Source organism: Herpailurus yagouaroundi, unplaced genomic scaffold (assembly GCF_014898765.1).
Source record: "Herpailurus yagouaroundi ecotype Mexico unplaced genomic scaffold, PumYag 159, whole genome shotgun sequence".
Classification (NCBI taxonomy): Eukaryota; Metazoa; Chordata; class Mammalia; order Carnivora; family Felidae; genus Herpailurus; species Herpailurus yagouaroundi.
In genome coordinates, this window is record NW_024412400.1 from 46,205,874 (window position 1) to 46,220,209 (window position 14,336).

Below are 14,336 nucleotides of genomic sequence, written 5' to 3' on the forward strand. Positions count from 1 at the left end.
CCATTTTTAATATTGCATGTGGAGACATCTTGTCCTAACAGAAAGAGCCCTGGACTTAGGGATCAGACTCACCTGCGTTCAGATAATAGCTCTGCCAGGTCTAAGCTCAATGAGCTTGCTAAGCTGCTTAAGCTCCTTGAGCCTGGCTTCTTCTATCTGAAGAATGTAAGTGAGGACGATACTCTCTTCCCTGCAGATTTATTGTGAGAAAATGGGGGTGAGAACAAGAAGTCCAGTCTCTGGAATAGAATAGATGTCCAATAATTGTTGGTGTTCACCCTCTAAAGCTAAATGCTTGTCACTTTCTGCCTGCTAGAAAAATCTACACTACTTTCCAAGCACATTAAATGGGTTTATATAACTATAATTTAACACTTTTGAAAAATGCGGACATCTATAAGACATGAGTAAAATATTTTGGAATAAACCCCATTCTGTGTAATTAGTAAGTGCTGTAAAAATCTAGGGATGGTTGGAAACTAGACCTCTTTCCATGATGATTACTGCAAGCTTCCATGAAATAGCTTCTGACACCATAACATAAAACACATACAGTGGCTCTTAGATTTATTTTTCAAAGGGCAAAACATGTATTAAATTAAGACTGGTGAGCAGATGTTAATTGGTTTTATTTTATTATTGTCAGAGTTACATTTGCAGTTAATGTATTGTGAATTTTTATTGATAGTTATTCTAATTGATGATTAGTCATAGGAGATGCAAATTCATCTCTTGACCACATGGTTAAATAGACAATTGGTAGGTCACCGTGAAGAACCTTCCTTAAAAAGCAATGAAATTTGTACCTCGTATTCTCTTTTTTTATGGGCACAGAATGGTACAACTCCGTGCTTTCAGATTTCACACAGCCTCATGCCTTTCACTCGAAAGTGGCATTTGTATCCTGGGGTGTACAGCAGAGCTGTTTCAGAGCCTCTCTGATAAGTAGACCGTTGGTTATTTTGGCTTGTATTTAATGTATGTATTATTGTTGGGACATCTATAGTTTTTGGCAGAAATGATAAGTTTAATAGTCTCTACACACATAGAAAAAGTTCTATTTAATGTTGTTTGGAAAACTCCAAATTCTGTAGTCATCTAATAAGATTTGGTGTCATGGGTTATTGGGGTTCTTAGCCAGGAGTGCAAATCAAGTTCTTGCTGTTATGATCAAGAGTTTGCTTTGGCTTTGTTTTCCAGGGCCCGCCAGGGGACCAGCCTGCTCTCTTTGCTGCACAAGCACGGCCCTCCCCTCAGCTCCCCCAGTATCCAGGGCTGCAGCAAGCACAGGTACCCACATTTGCCTTGTAGATGCTGCTGGGATTTTTAATGTTGTTTATTTGAAGTGGGAAACCAAGTGAATAGGATATCAGCTCCCTTACGGGGTTTAGAAGGTAGTACTTCTGCTTATAGATTGGAGTTGACATCTTAAAAAAATGCATCACCAGTGATGAACAAACCTTCGGACTGAATGAAGAGCATAAAACATTTTAAAGAGTTCTCGATTTAAAAATCTAATCATTCTATTAACGATGATGGTAGGTGTTGAAATGCTTAACAGTCCCAGAGTACTTATTTTACTTTATAATAAATACTGATGTAATTCATGATTGAATTTATCCTATTGAAAGATAGGTTTGCAGAGAATCATGGTAGAGTGAGAAGGTAATTGGCCTTGGAATTAGACCTTGGCACAATTCCTGACACCTTTCTAGCTATGTAACATTGTGCATGTTATTCTGTCTTGGTTTCCTTCTTTGTCAAATAGAGATGAGCATTGTGAGAATTTAAGAACCTGTGGAACCAGCACAGCACCAGATCCATGGTAGCCACTCAGCAAATGATGGACTTGCCTTAATATAATGCAACTCTTGAGCTATTTTTTTTCTAGTAATTTTGTTGTTTCTGCTTCTGTATACTTTTACTTTGTCCCTTTCATAATTAGGAGCCCGGGGATGTTGGCAAGACAGCTCGTGGGGCTAACATGTCACACTATGCCCACAGATGAAAGGCAATCTGAGATTGGCTCTCAGACGTGCCGAGCCCCACAGCCAGATCCTTGCATCCTGTCAGCTGGAAGTTGATTAGTCATTACTGTGTCTTCCGAGTCAGAGCCGTGAACTAAAATGTGGTTCTTTGAGGATTGAAGAGCAGGTTTCTTCTTAAATCAGCATTCCATTCTATAAATTGTAGTCACCCAGCAGAACCTTATTACATTTTTTATTTACATTAGGTGTTAAGATATAAACACTCATATAGTAATATTGAATAGAAAAATTAAATATTCAGAGTATTGGTAGAATGCTGAAAAAAGGGTGTAGCCCATCCAGGTCTAGAGGATATCGAATATTCCCCAGTTATACCTTACTCTCTGGTTAAGGTATTGGTTGGTCTGGGTTTTTTTGGGTTTTGTTTGTTTATTTGTTTTGGTAACTGATTAGTCACTACAGGCAAATTCATCAGCTCCAAGGAGGTATAGTTCCGTATCAGGAAAGCGTACTCTATAATTTTAATGTACATTGGACATGGATAGCTTTTCTTTCTGATTTTGGAAATGAAATTAATTATGCTTGGGATCTGTTGAACATTGATGTCATCTGTGTACTTCAGGTTTGGATGCTTACCTGATAATTTCTATAAAGAAATGTATCCTTCTTTCCCTCAAAACAAGCAACTGATTCTAAAACTGATCTCTTAACCCAAATGAGGATTCATTTTTATTTTTAATTGAAATTTCTGGTGAATCATTATCCACCTAGTTCATTCTATAGCTTTCTTGCTAGCCTCTTGCTTCCAGAGTAGTCTTCCTCATATGTTGAGTTATAAGAGCTTTAGAGAACAGTGGCTTTCAGGGATCTCCTTCTGGGGTTGTTTTTGCCCCCTATGACTCAGTGATAGCAAAGGTGGTGCTTACTGAAACATTAATTTAACTCCTTGTGCCCATACCTCCAGACCATGCCCCAGGGCTATACGATGTATGGAACGCAGATGCCTTTGCAGCAGACCCCTCAGCAGCAGGCTGGTGGCGTGGTCCTGTCTCCTAGCTATAACTCCAGGACCTATCCGGCCACACATTCCAACCCGGCGCTAATGGAAAGACTCAGACAGATGCAGCAGCAGCCCAGTGGCTATGTTCAGCAGCAGGCGTCACCGTACCTGCAGCCCTTGACCAGCTCTCAGAGGTGATACATGTAGAAATAATGATTTCAATAGTAGACACTCAAATTCTTGTCTTTGTTATGCATTGTCTAGGGCATGGCGCTTTATAATTGTTTTTATGAGCTTGCATATTTGCATATAATTTGCATTGTGTCATCTCATTTTTAGTAGCATCCAGACAGAGGATCAAAATCAGCAGTGCCCCATCTTTTTTATTTCATTCAAGGCCTCTGAGGTTTAACTCACATCTGCCATAGTATGGATGTAATAGCTTAGATAATGCTAATATGTTAGCTCCATTGTTTCTGTTCTTTTAAACAGATGTTTGGCTAACAATATCTTACTATGAAAAATTGGTGATGATTGTTAGCATTGCCTGACTAGGATACTTTGGAGCTGTAAAGTCTGTGATTGGAATACTCGTTGTGCATGGTGCCCGTAAGAGTTTTGTTATCTTGTCATCCCCTTTTCTGCTGCAGGTATGGTTGGCAAAACAGGATGGTGAAAGACTCTTTCTCCATTCTTGCTGTACTTGGATGCCATAGACATCATGCATGGTAGCCACCAGCCATGCATGGCTATTTAAGTTTAGACTAATCAAAGTTAAATGAAAAGTTTAATTTCTCCGTCACACCTGTTACATTTGAAGTGTTCAGTGGCCACATGCCGCCAAGCAGAGCCAACTCTGAAAGTGTGTGACCTGTGCAGTCACATGGTGTGCTGTGCTATAGAAGGCCCCCAGGCTTAATTGAATGCTCTCCTGTCACGTTCTTGAAAATCCTACTTGTTTTTGATCAAGGAACCTTGTGTTTCTGTTTCACACTGAAACCCAGAAATTATGTAGCTGGTCCTGGAGGCCAGTCGCTATCTTATTGGACAGCACAGGTATAGAGCATTTCAGGCAGTGTGGAAAGTTCTGTCGGATAGCGTTCATCTCAAAGAATTTTCATGCAAAATTCTGCACTAATACTAGACAGCCGCTTAGCTTCCGTGTTTTAAAATCAGTGGCTGCACATCAATACCAAGTAGTTAGTGCTTAGAACGTTGGCATGGTTGATGGTGGCACATTTGGGCAAATAAATTTGGAAAAACATTCATTGTATTTATTATTTTTCTAGTAAGGGGCAGCGAAGTGTATTGCCTATGAACTTGAACTTCAGAGTGCAGCATTATGGGTTTAAATCCCACCTGTGCTATTTACTGTCTGAATAACTTTGGGAAATCACTTCTTTAGCTCTCCATTTTCTCATTTTTAAAATGAGGATAATGAAATGGAAATTCTTCCACTGAGGTATCACCTCTCACCAGTGAGAATGACTAGTATGAAAAAGACAAGAAATGACAAGTGTTGGCAAGGATGTGGAGGAAAAGGGAAGTCTTGTGCCCTGTTGGTGGGAATGTGAATTGGTGCAGCTGCTATGGAAAACCGTATGAAGGTTCCTGAAAAAAAGAAAAAAAAGAAAAGAAAAAGAAAAACCATATGATGCAGTAATTTCACTTCTGGGTATCCAAAGAAAACAAATATTAATTCAAAAAGATGTATGTACCCCTATGTTTATTGCAGCATCATTTCACAATAGCTAAGCTATGGAAAAATCTAAGTGTCCATTAGTAGATGAATGGACAAAGATGTTGTGTGTATACAGAATGGAATATTACTCAGCCATAAAAAAGAATAAATTCTTGCCATTTGTGACAACAGGGTAGATCTAGAAAGTATAATGCTAATTGAAGTCAGAGAAAGACAAATACCATAAGATTTCACTTATAATGTGGAATCTAAAAAACAAAACAATGAAGAAACAAACAAAATAGAAACAGACTAATAAATACAGAGAACAAATCAGTAGTTGCCAGAGGGAAAAGGCCAGAGGGATGGGCAAAATAAATGAAGGGTATTAAGAGGTACAGATTTCTAGTTATACGTTACAGGGACAAAAAGTACAGCATAGGGAATATATTCAATAATGTGGTAATAACTTTGGTGACAGATGGTAGCTATACTTATTCTGGTGAGCATTTCATAATGTATGGAATTGTTGAATATGTGGTACTAATATAAAGGTCAACTATCTTTCAGTTAAAAGTTTTAAATAAAATGGGGATAATAAAACTGACCTCAAAGGGCTGCTCTGGGGAGTAAATGAAATAATACATTTCAGACTCTCACCACTGTGACTTCTCCAGAATAAATGCTCAATTAATGTTACTTATTGAAGCATTTGCCTGGGTGTGAGACCAAGTTGTGTTATTTTTTTACCAGACTAAATCATCAGTCGCTTCAGCAGAGCCCTCTGGTAGGTGGAGGAATCGATGCAGTGCTCACTCCCACGCATCCAAGCCTCCCCTCGGTGCCCCTGCCTCAGGACCCAATGAGAACCAGACAGCCGCAGGTTCGACAGCAGCAGAGACTCCTCCAGGTTTGCGGCTGGGAATGGGGGCAATGCGTGAGGGGCCCTCGGCCGTCTTAAGAAATAAGAGGCCCCGAGACTTGAATCGCCAAGTTCCAAGGAGCCCCGTGTAGTTGACACTAGGAGCTAAACCGGTGTGATGTAGTTCCGACTCGGCAAGGATCTTCCTGTGTCCGTGCCTTTACCAGGTTATGGGCAGGAGGGTGCATTTTGCGGAATGTCATTCCCCTTTCACAAAGGTTCACGAGAGGGTGACTGGTTGCCTTTATCCTAAAAGTGTGTGTCAGCTTCCCCACTCACTGTTTAACTACGGACTATGCAGATTGAAGGCAAATTTTCTTTTATGTGCTTGGGGGGGGGGGGGGGAGGAACAAGTAAAATTGAGTGGTCCATAGCTTTTTCATCAGATTCCTAGAGGGGGTCTTTAATCCAAAAAATTATCTCTGACACTTTTGGTCTGATGAAGCTGTGAAGTTGGAGTTACATAGCTAGGATATTTCAGAGGGATATTTCATTCTGTCTCTGGTCGAATCCAGAGAGCTATCCTTCATTTATTTGATGTAAATATTTAAGTACCTTAGATAAAGCGTTCCTCCCCTTGACACATTCTTGTTTCTAACTTACTCATCTAGGAACTATAGGCTATTTATGTTTACCTGTTCCATTTGTCTTCATTATTCACAAGTTTATCCTAAGTTTTTGGATTGGATATTATCTGATGAGTCTCTGCGGTGGACTCTTATCAGTAATTCACCTTGAGATGCAACTGACATTTTGTGTGTTATTAAGAAAGAAAAAACACCACCAAAGACAGGGAATCTAGTAGAACTGGGATACCCAAAGCTATACTCTTGGAATGAGTTCAATAAACTTGTGCAGAAAGGGACCGTAAAGTAATGCGCATGTCTCAACCTTGACACTGGTTGGAGGGAAAAAAATGTCTCCCCTGAGAATTTGAACCACAAGTTCAAGTGGGATTGAGGTCTGAATTCAGTGTGACCCAAAAAATTCTGGTTGACAGTACTCCCAGGTGATAGGCAGAAGCTGACACAAATCCTCCCGAAAAATGGGTTTTATAATTCTAAAATATCATTAGTTATACAATGCCGTTAGTTGCATCCCAACTTTTACCCGTTCAAATGTGAAGAAAAAGTTGTATCACAAAATTGATAACAATTGGTAATTGGTTTAGGGAGAGTGTGGCCTACAAATGGCAGCCTCACTTACTGTACAGTTGTTGCCTCCAACATGGTTCCTTATAAGGGAAGCTTTCATTTGATAATATTATTATGAACAGTCATAGTGATATTTTCTTAAATAATTTTGTCTCAGGTTCTGAGGATATATTTTCAGAACTTTATAGGACTTTTATATTTCCCTCGGCTTTAAATTTCTCACTTCCAAATCACTGAAGAAAGTTATTACATTATTTACTACTTCCTGTCTTACATTGCTTTTCAAGGCTGCAGATTTTCAAAGCCTTTCTTTACTAGTTAATATGTGCTTTTTTATCCCAATTAGCATAGTATGCCCTTCTGGTAATGTTTTCTTTACCACACATTCCCTGGAGATAAAAGGGATTTACTTTTGCATCAGGATTATACTTTGTTTGTGGTGACTGACTACCTCCGTAAAGTAACTAATTAATAATGATGAAGTTAAGTTGGTTTTTCTTGAAAGATTTCACAGTGGGCCAAATGGAGAATTGGCTTTATATTATAATCAGCATAGTCCTGGTCCCACTTGCATTGTTCCAGTTGGGAGCAACCCTGCCCAGACCCCCTGGTAGGATTCCATATCAACCAATATTGGCACTTAGTGGGTAATACCATCTGGTAATAGCTATTTGTTACCTTGCCCTAAAGAAGACAAATAATTTGGAAGATAGTATGCACACCAAGTTGGAAATGCAGAGGATGAAAAGAAGTCCAGCAGTGTCATCATTAAGATGAATGCCCGGATGGAGGAAACTTTGAAAGTCACCAAGACAAACCACCTATTAATATTTTCCTCTCCTCTGTGTCCCACATAGTGGATGTCTAGTCTGTGTTTCTTCGTGACTTGGAAATGTTTTCCAAGAGCCATTTATTTAAGCCAACTTGGTCACTGAGAGAATTTGTCTTGATGCTAGTATCTTATGCCAGAACATCTCACATAAACATCTTGCTTTAATTTTTTTTTTTTTTCTTGGGCTCCTGGGTGGCTCAGTCAGTTAAAAGCATCTGACTTTTGGGGTCAGGTCATGATCTTACAGTTCATAAGTTCCAGTTCCACATTGGGTGAGCTCTAGCCCCACTTCAGTGAGCATGAGCCCTGCTTTCTCTCTCTCCTTCCCTCCCTGCTCCTTGAAGGATTCTTTCTCTTCTTCTTTCTTTCTGCCCCTCGCTCACTTGAACCCTCTCTCTCAAAAAAAACTCTTTTCTTTTTTCTTTTTAAGTGTATTTATTTATTTTGAGAGTGAGTGCAGGGGAGGGGCATAGAGAGAGGGAGAGAGAGTCCCAATGCGAGGCTTCAACTTCTGAATTGTGAGATCATGACCGGAGCTGAAATCACTTAACCCACTGAGCCACCCAGGCCCACCCCCACCAAAAAAATTTATAATCTTTAAGAATTACTCTTCTCTCCCCTCCTCTTCCTGTCTTCCTTTGTTTGAGAGGTCTACATTTTTCTTAAAACAAAAACAAAAACAAAACTACAAGAGTTTGTTCAGATGTCATAGGGACTAAAAAGGTAATTACTGAGTAGTCCTTGTCTAACCTGCTGGTATGAGATAGGATAAAGTATGTGCAAAGGCGGATGACCTGAAAGGCATCAAAACAGTAAGTATGCAGGATGTCCTTGGACAGCAGAGGGCAGTATATCTCTACCGAAGGAAGAGATCCTTGGGGTTGTATTGACCCAAGAAGGCTGCGGGGGAGAGCCAATTTAGGTCTTGACTTGGACAAATGAACAATGTTTGTTAAGACAAAGATGCAGGAGGAACGTGTGTATCATTTTTGTTGCAACAAGATAATTAGATAAATTAGGGGGAGAGAAGAGATTGGAATATATTAACCCCTCTGTTTAAGTATAATCCTGTTTCGTTCCAGATGCAGCAGCCCCCCCAGCCCCAGCAGCCCCCGCAGCCCCAGAGTCAGACCCTTGGTCTCCAAGCGATGCAGCCCCAGCAGCCTTTGGTAAGGCCTAGTGTTGTGGAACCAAATATGTGGGGTTCTTCTTTAAAGGCAGGCTGCATTTTTCATGTCCCATAAAACTGTTAAGAATTGAAGTAGCCAGAATATACCCTAGAATTGTTCCCTAGAACTTTATCATTATAGTATGTTTGTTTTCCCAGAAAGGTATAAATAAATATTCTGGGTTCAGTAAGTCACGCCATTTTTCCTTTGTAAATTTTTTCAGACTTTTCCATGGGCTAAAATATTTATGTTGAGACAGCAGTTTTTTTTTCTAAACAGTATTAAGATGATAATTTAGTATATCTATTACAAGGTTATCTTGAGTTTTTACTTTAATTTCAAAAAAGACTGAGTGTATCTTCCGAAATATTATCTTTACTGATATAAAGAAACTCTGATTTCAGCCAGGTATTTTCTATAAGATTTTCATGTAATTCATAATCTCATAATTCACTTCTTTAGCTTTGTCAGATTATGAAATGTTCAATGCATAGCATCAGTGTTTTCTGAACTTCCATAATTACAACACCCTTTACTTTCACAAATGCCATATCCCTGCTTTATTACGTTTGCATTTTTTTTCTTTAAATTGCTTCTTTTTTTTTCAGTTTACTTAGATAAGTATGTTGTAAAAAGAAGAATTTTTATCACTACCATCAATGGTCACATCACTTGCTACATATTGGAAATATCTGTAAAAGTAAATGCTTGTTCTGAAGGTAACTGAGTAACATGAGTTGTGCAAGTACAATCTAAAATAAGCTGGCTTAGTGAACCCTTGGAAATCCTGGTGTAGACTCTTTTCAGGACAGGGTTACAAAGAGATGGTTGCTTTCACAACTTTTGTGGTAGAGAAAGATCAGTAGAGCTACATGGTAAAGGACGGATAGTGTCCAAATAGAACTGATAAGGGAGCATTGGCAACTGGAAAAGGACATCTCAGATGCATTTTACAAGCCTCGGCCTTGGCCAGTTTGATCCCCATTTTTAAGGAAATTCTTCTTTATCATGAATCAGTTTTGTTCATTTTTTAGCTCCATTTACTTATTTGTTTGTTTACTGTATAAGTGACATTTATTGCAATCCATCTTAAAAATCCTTTCTTAGGTAGAGGCAATATATATACATTCACAGCCTACATTCTTCATCATCAGAGTCGTATTAGCAGGGATCGGTTGACTGACTTACAAATGTTGTGGAAAGGACTCCTTGGCATAGGATACTGCTACCTCACCCTAACCTCTAGCCCAAGAACAAGATAAAGTATTTTTAAGTAATTTCAAGCTAACAGAAGAATTAAAGGATAATACAAAGAATTACCATACATCCTCTTCCCAGATTCACTAATTATTAATATTTTGCCACATTTTCTTTATTCTTTCTATACACACGTACACATACACACACATGATCTGTACATATGAGTAACTTGCAGGCTTGTGCTTCTTTACTCTGAATACTTCATTGTGGTCTTTTAGGAACAAGATATTATCTTAAAAAACTTGGTGCAGTTAGTGAAATCAGGTAATTTAACATCAATACAATGCTACGATCTATACATCTTTTGCAAATTGTGCCATTTGCACTGATAATATTCTTTACTCCAGTTTTTTGTTTGTTTGTTTTGTTTTTGTTTTTTTCCTGGTCTCGGATCATACTTTCATGTCTTTTTACTTACCTTTAATCTGGATCGATTCTGTGGCCCCCTTTTGTCTTTGCAGTTTCTGTTTTGTTTCCATGACAGTGACATTTTGAGGCACATAGAATTTGTAGAGTGTAACTCAGGTTTTGATTTGTCTGATATTTCCTCATGATTAGATTCAGATCATGCACTTCTGGCAGGAGTATCACAGAGGTGGTGCTGTATCTTTCTCAGGTGTCACATTAGGATATACAGCACCGGCGCAATTACTTTAATCTTTGTGTTTAGGTGCTATTATAGATATCTCTACTACAAGGTAATTGATTTTTCTTCTGTAGTTAAAAATAATTTACGGGGATAGCTTGATACAGTCTCATTGTTCTTTTACTCACAGACCTTTATCCACTAATGTCAGCATTTGTTAAATTATCCTCACCTTGGTCAAATTTTACTGTGGTAGTCGGAAGTGGTGATTTGCTAATAACTCTTGTTTTTTCTGCATGTAGCTGTTTGTATTCTATTTAAGGAAGAGCTTTCCTTTCTTCCCTATATGTCTTTCTGTGTTTCTATAAGTTATGTTTTGTTTTGTTTTTTTAATGGTTATTTATTTATTTTGAGAGAGAGCACCCACGAGTGAGTTGGGGAGGGACGGAGAGAGAATCCCAAGAAGGCCCTGCACTGTCAGCCCAGATCTTGACATAGGGCTCAATCTCACAAATCACAAGATCATGACCAGAGCTGAAACCAAGAGTTGGACACTCCACTGACTGAGCCACCCAAATACCCCTCCCTAAGTTGTGTTTTAAATATGAAGCCTAGGGGCTCCTGGGTGGCTCAGTCTGTTAAGCATCTGACTCTTGGTTTCAGCTCAGGTCATGATCTCGCAGTTCATGAGTTTGAGCCCTGCATCGGGCTCTGCACTGACAGCGTGGAGCCTGCTTGGGATTCTCTGTCTCCCTCTCTTCTTTTGTCCTTCCCCCATTCTCTATCTTTCTCAAAAAAAATAAATAAACTTTATAAAATTGTTTAACTGTGAAGCCTAACATTTGATGCTTTGATTTTAAAATCTACAGCTACTGGGGAAAGTTTAACTTCTTGTCCCCCTTCACCCAGTATTCCACAGTTACATAGGGCATCCATTAGATTACATTTGCCACTATAAAAATTCACTTTCTACCAGGCATCTTACTATATCAGGCAGTAAAAAAGCTTAAAGTAGCCCCACTCTTTTGTTTCTAAATACAACAAAACATTCCAGTGATATTTTGACAGAACACGAAGAAATAAATGATAACATCTGCAAATTATATCCTGTTGAGCATTTGGGATATTTGATGTTGACCTGGCAAATTTTTAACCTTTCTTTCTGTCTCATTTAAAACAAAGACTTCTTATGCCATAATGCCCATGTGAACAACAGAGGCTTCTGTAAAGAACTGGGGAAGTTAACTCTAATAGAAATTTTCAGAGATTTCATGCAAATTCATAAGTGAACACTTAATTGACAGTTATAAGGAACCCATTAATTTAAGAATTATAACTTCTTTGGCTAGCCATTGCTAATAAGAAACTGATTGCATAGTACCTAGTGTACCAGAGGAGCAAACATTAAGTGTAGAACTGCTTCAGTTACTTTTGAATATGTAACAGGAGGACAGTGTACCTTTTTACCTGCTTTTGACATTTAATTCCTATATGTAAATAAACATACATGACATAGTCACATATATGTGGCTCACAAATATAATAAATTTTTATTAATATTAAAATTAAGATTTTAATAAAATCTTATATTAAGTCTACATATTTAAATGTATTAATATTTAAACTCTGTACTTTTTCCACATATTTAAAATCCATATATTGAATCACACAGATGCACAACTGTCATCCTAAGACTGTTTTACTTGTCAGAAATGTCGACTTTAATTTGTGGTCACGTGTCCTTATAAAATAGTTCATAATTTTGAAAAACTTGAGTTGGATGGACACCTGCAATTAAGCAGATAACAACATCTTTATTACCCTTTCTTTTTGGCCTTTCATCCCCCTCTTATTAAACATTCTTTTAGTTGGTTTATAATGTAGCATGTAGGAAATATGTAAAATTAAATGCATAAAATGTTTTTATTCTTAGAGAATTGTGTTATATAAACACAGATGGATATTGATATCAAGTGCCTGAAATGTAATGATTATTTTGGGTAGGGTAAAAAAAAAAAAAAATTTTGATTCTATCACAAAGTTAAATTTATAGGGCTGGTTGGAAATTGTCTTTAAACTTCCTAATTATAATTTAAAGCAAAGGATCAGCTTTTACAGAGTTGAGAAGAGACTCTATCCCCATGTTCCAGTAGAAATAAAGCATATCTAATAAAAGGGAATTTAATATCTTTTCTACTCATCTAAAAGTCTCATAAATATTTAATATATTTATTATGTGTAAAGAATACATATCACATTTATTCAGTTTCAACCTCTAAGGAGACAGTATTGAAGTTTTTCATGTAGTGGATTATATTTCACTCACTAGCTGAAAATAAATATATCCTAAGGATTGAGCAGAGTAGTCAAAACGTGGCCCATGATATTTCCCCACTGTGTTCTAGTAAAGTAATTCCAGAGAAACAAAAAACAGTCTTCATGGATAGTGTAATTCACAGCAAGCTTTTTTAGCCTTTTTCTTTCTTTCTTTCTTTTGACCTGAAGTCTTTTTTAAAAGTTCTCTTGGAAGCACAGGGTCTTATGTTTAGAGCACTGTATTCTAATCTAGACGGCAATTATTTGTACAAATGCAGAACTATTATATATGTCATAAGTCAGGATAGGCTAGGAAATTTTGAATACCACTTAGAGTGACAGATTTCAGGATTAGAAGTTTTAAAGGGATGTCAAAGAACTTAGAGTTTTACATTATTGTAATTCTTTTTTTCAGTGTACTTTCATTTGGCTTCCATATATATACTTTTAAGTTTATTAACATAGTCTGCATGTTTGTAATTTTATATTGCTGTGAAGTCAGCTATATTCTTCTGCTACTATTTGCTTAACACCCCACTTAGCTGCCGAACACTGATACTGTTTCCAATTTCAAAAATAATGCTGCTAGGGGTGTTTTGATATATATATTTTTTTCTTTTTGGTTTTCTTATAATGAAGGAAAGTAGAAGCATAGGAAGAAAGTTACCTCTAATTATATATCTTCAGAACAGCAGTAGCGCAAAGCCTTAACAGTATTAAGAAAAAAAGTTGTATTTCTTAAAATTTTATATTGTTTCTTTGCTGGAGACTGAGCAGTAAGCTGGCTGTTGACGAGAAGCCAGCTCTGACTCATTCAGAGTTCTGATTCATGCAGTCACGGGAGAAGTGGTACCGGTAGCCCAGCCACCATCCGCTCAATGACTTGTCCTGCTATCTGGTGACATTCACGGGTCAGTTCAGCTAGTGCTTATTCGTTGTGGACAGAAGAGGCCGGCGCTGGGCCAGAGGTCATAAGCGCAGTAAGGAAGTACGTAGCATGCTCCCTGCCCCCAGACAGCTTCGAATCCCAGGAAGCCGTTGAGCAATGGCACTGCATGGCGGAAGCAGAAGTACTGGTGGAGCTGTGTTTGTTGGCCAAGGCTCATGAAACAAAGCACCACACACCGGGGGGCTTAACCAACAGAAGTGTGTTATCTCCTAGTTCCGGAGGCTGGGAGTCCAAGATCAGTGTGTCCGCAGAGGTGGTTCCTTCTGTGGGCCATGAGGGAGAAATCCACTCCAGGAGTCTCCCCCTGGCTTTTGGTGGTTTGCTGATGGTCTTTGGCATTCCTTGGTCATCGAAACAGACATGATCTCCACCTTCATCCTCTCATGATGCTCTCACTGTGTGCATTTATGTCCAAATTTCCCTTCTGTATAAGGACACCAGTCACATTGGATCAGGTCCTATCCTAATGATCTCATTTT

At 38.3% G+C, this 14,336-nt stretch overlaps 1 protein-coding gene across 7 annotated transcripts in view; it reads left to right on the top strand.

Annotated features, from left to right (window-relative positions):
• Positions 1 to 14,336, top strand: part of MED12L (mediator complex subunit 12L) — a 341,839-nt gene that overhangs the window by 316,164 nt on the left and 11,339 nt on the right. For all 7 annotated transcript variants that reach the window (XM_040480492.1, XM_040480491.1, XM_040480494.1 and 4 more), the window contains 4 exons: positions 1,201 to 1,290; positions 2,953 to 3,182; positions 5,423 to 5,579; positions 8,660 to 8,746. In XM_040480492.1, the coding sequence (XP_040336426.1) occupies positions 1,201 to 1,290; positions 2,953 to 3,182; positions 5,423 to 5,579; positions 8,660 to 8,746 (564 nt within the window). The remainder of the gene's footprint in view (positions 1 to 1,200; positions 1,291 to 2,952; positions 3,183 to 5,422; positions 5,580 to 8,659; positions 8,747 to 14,336) is intronic.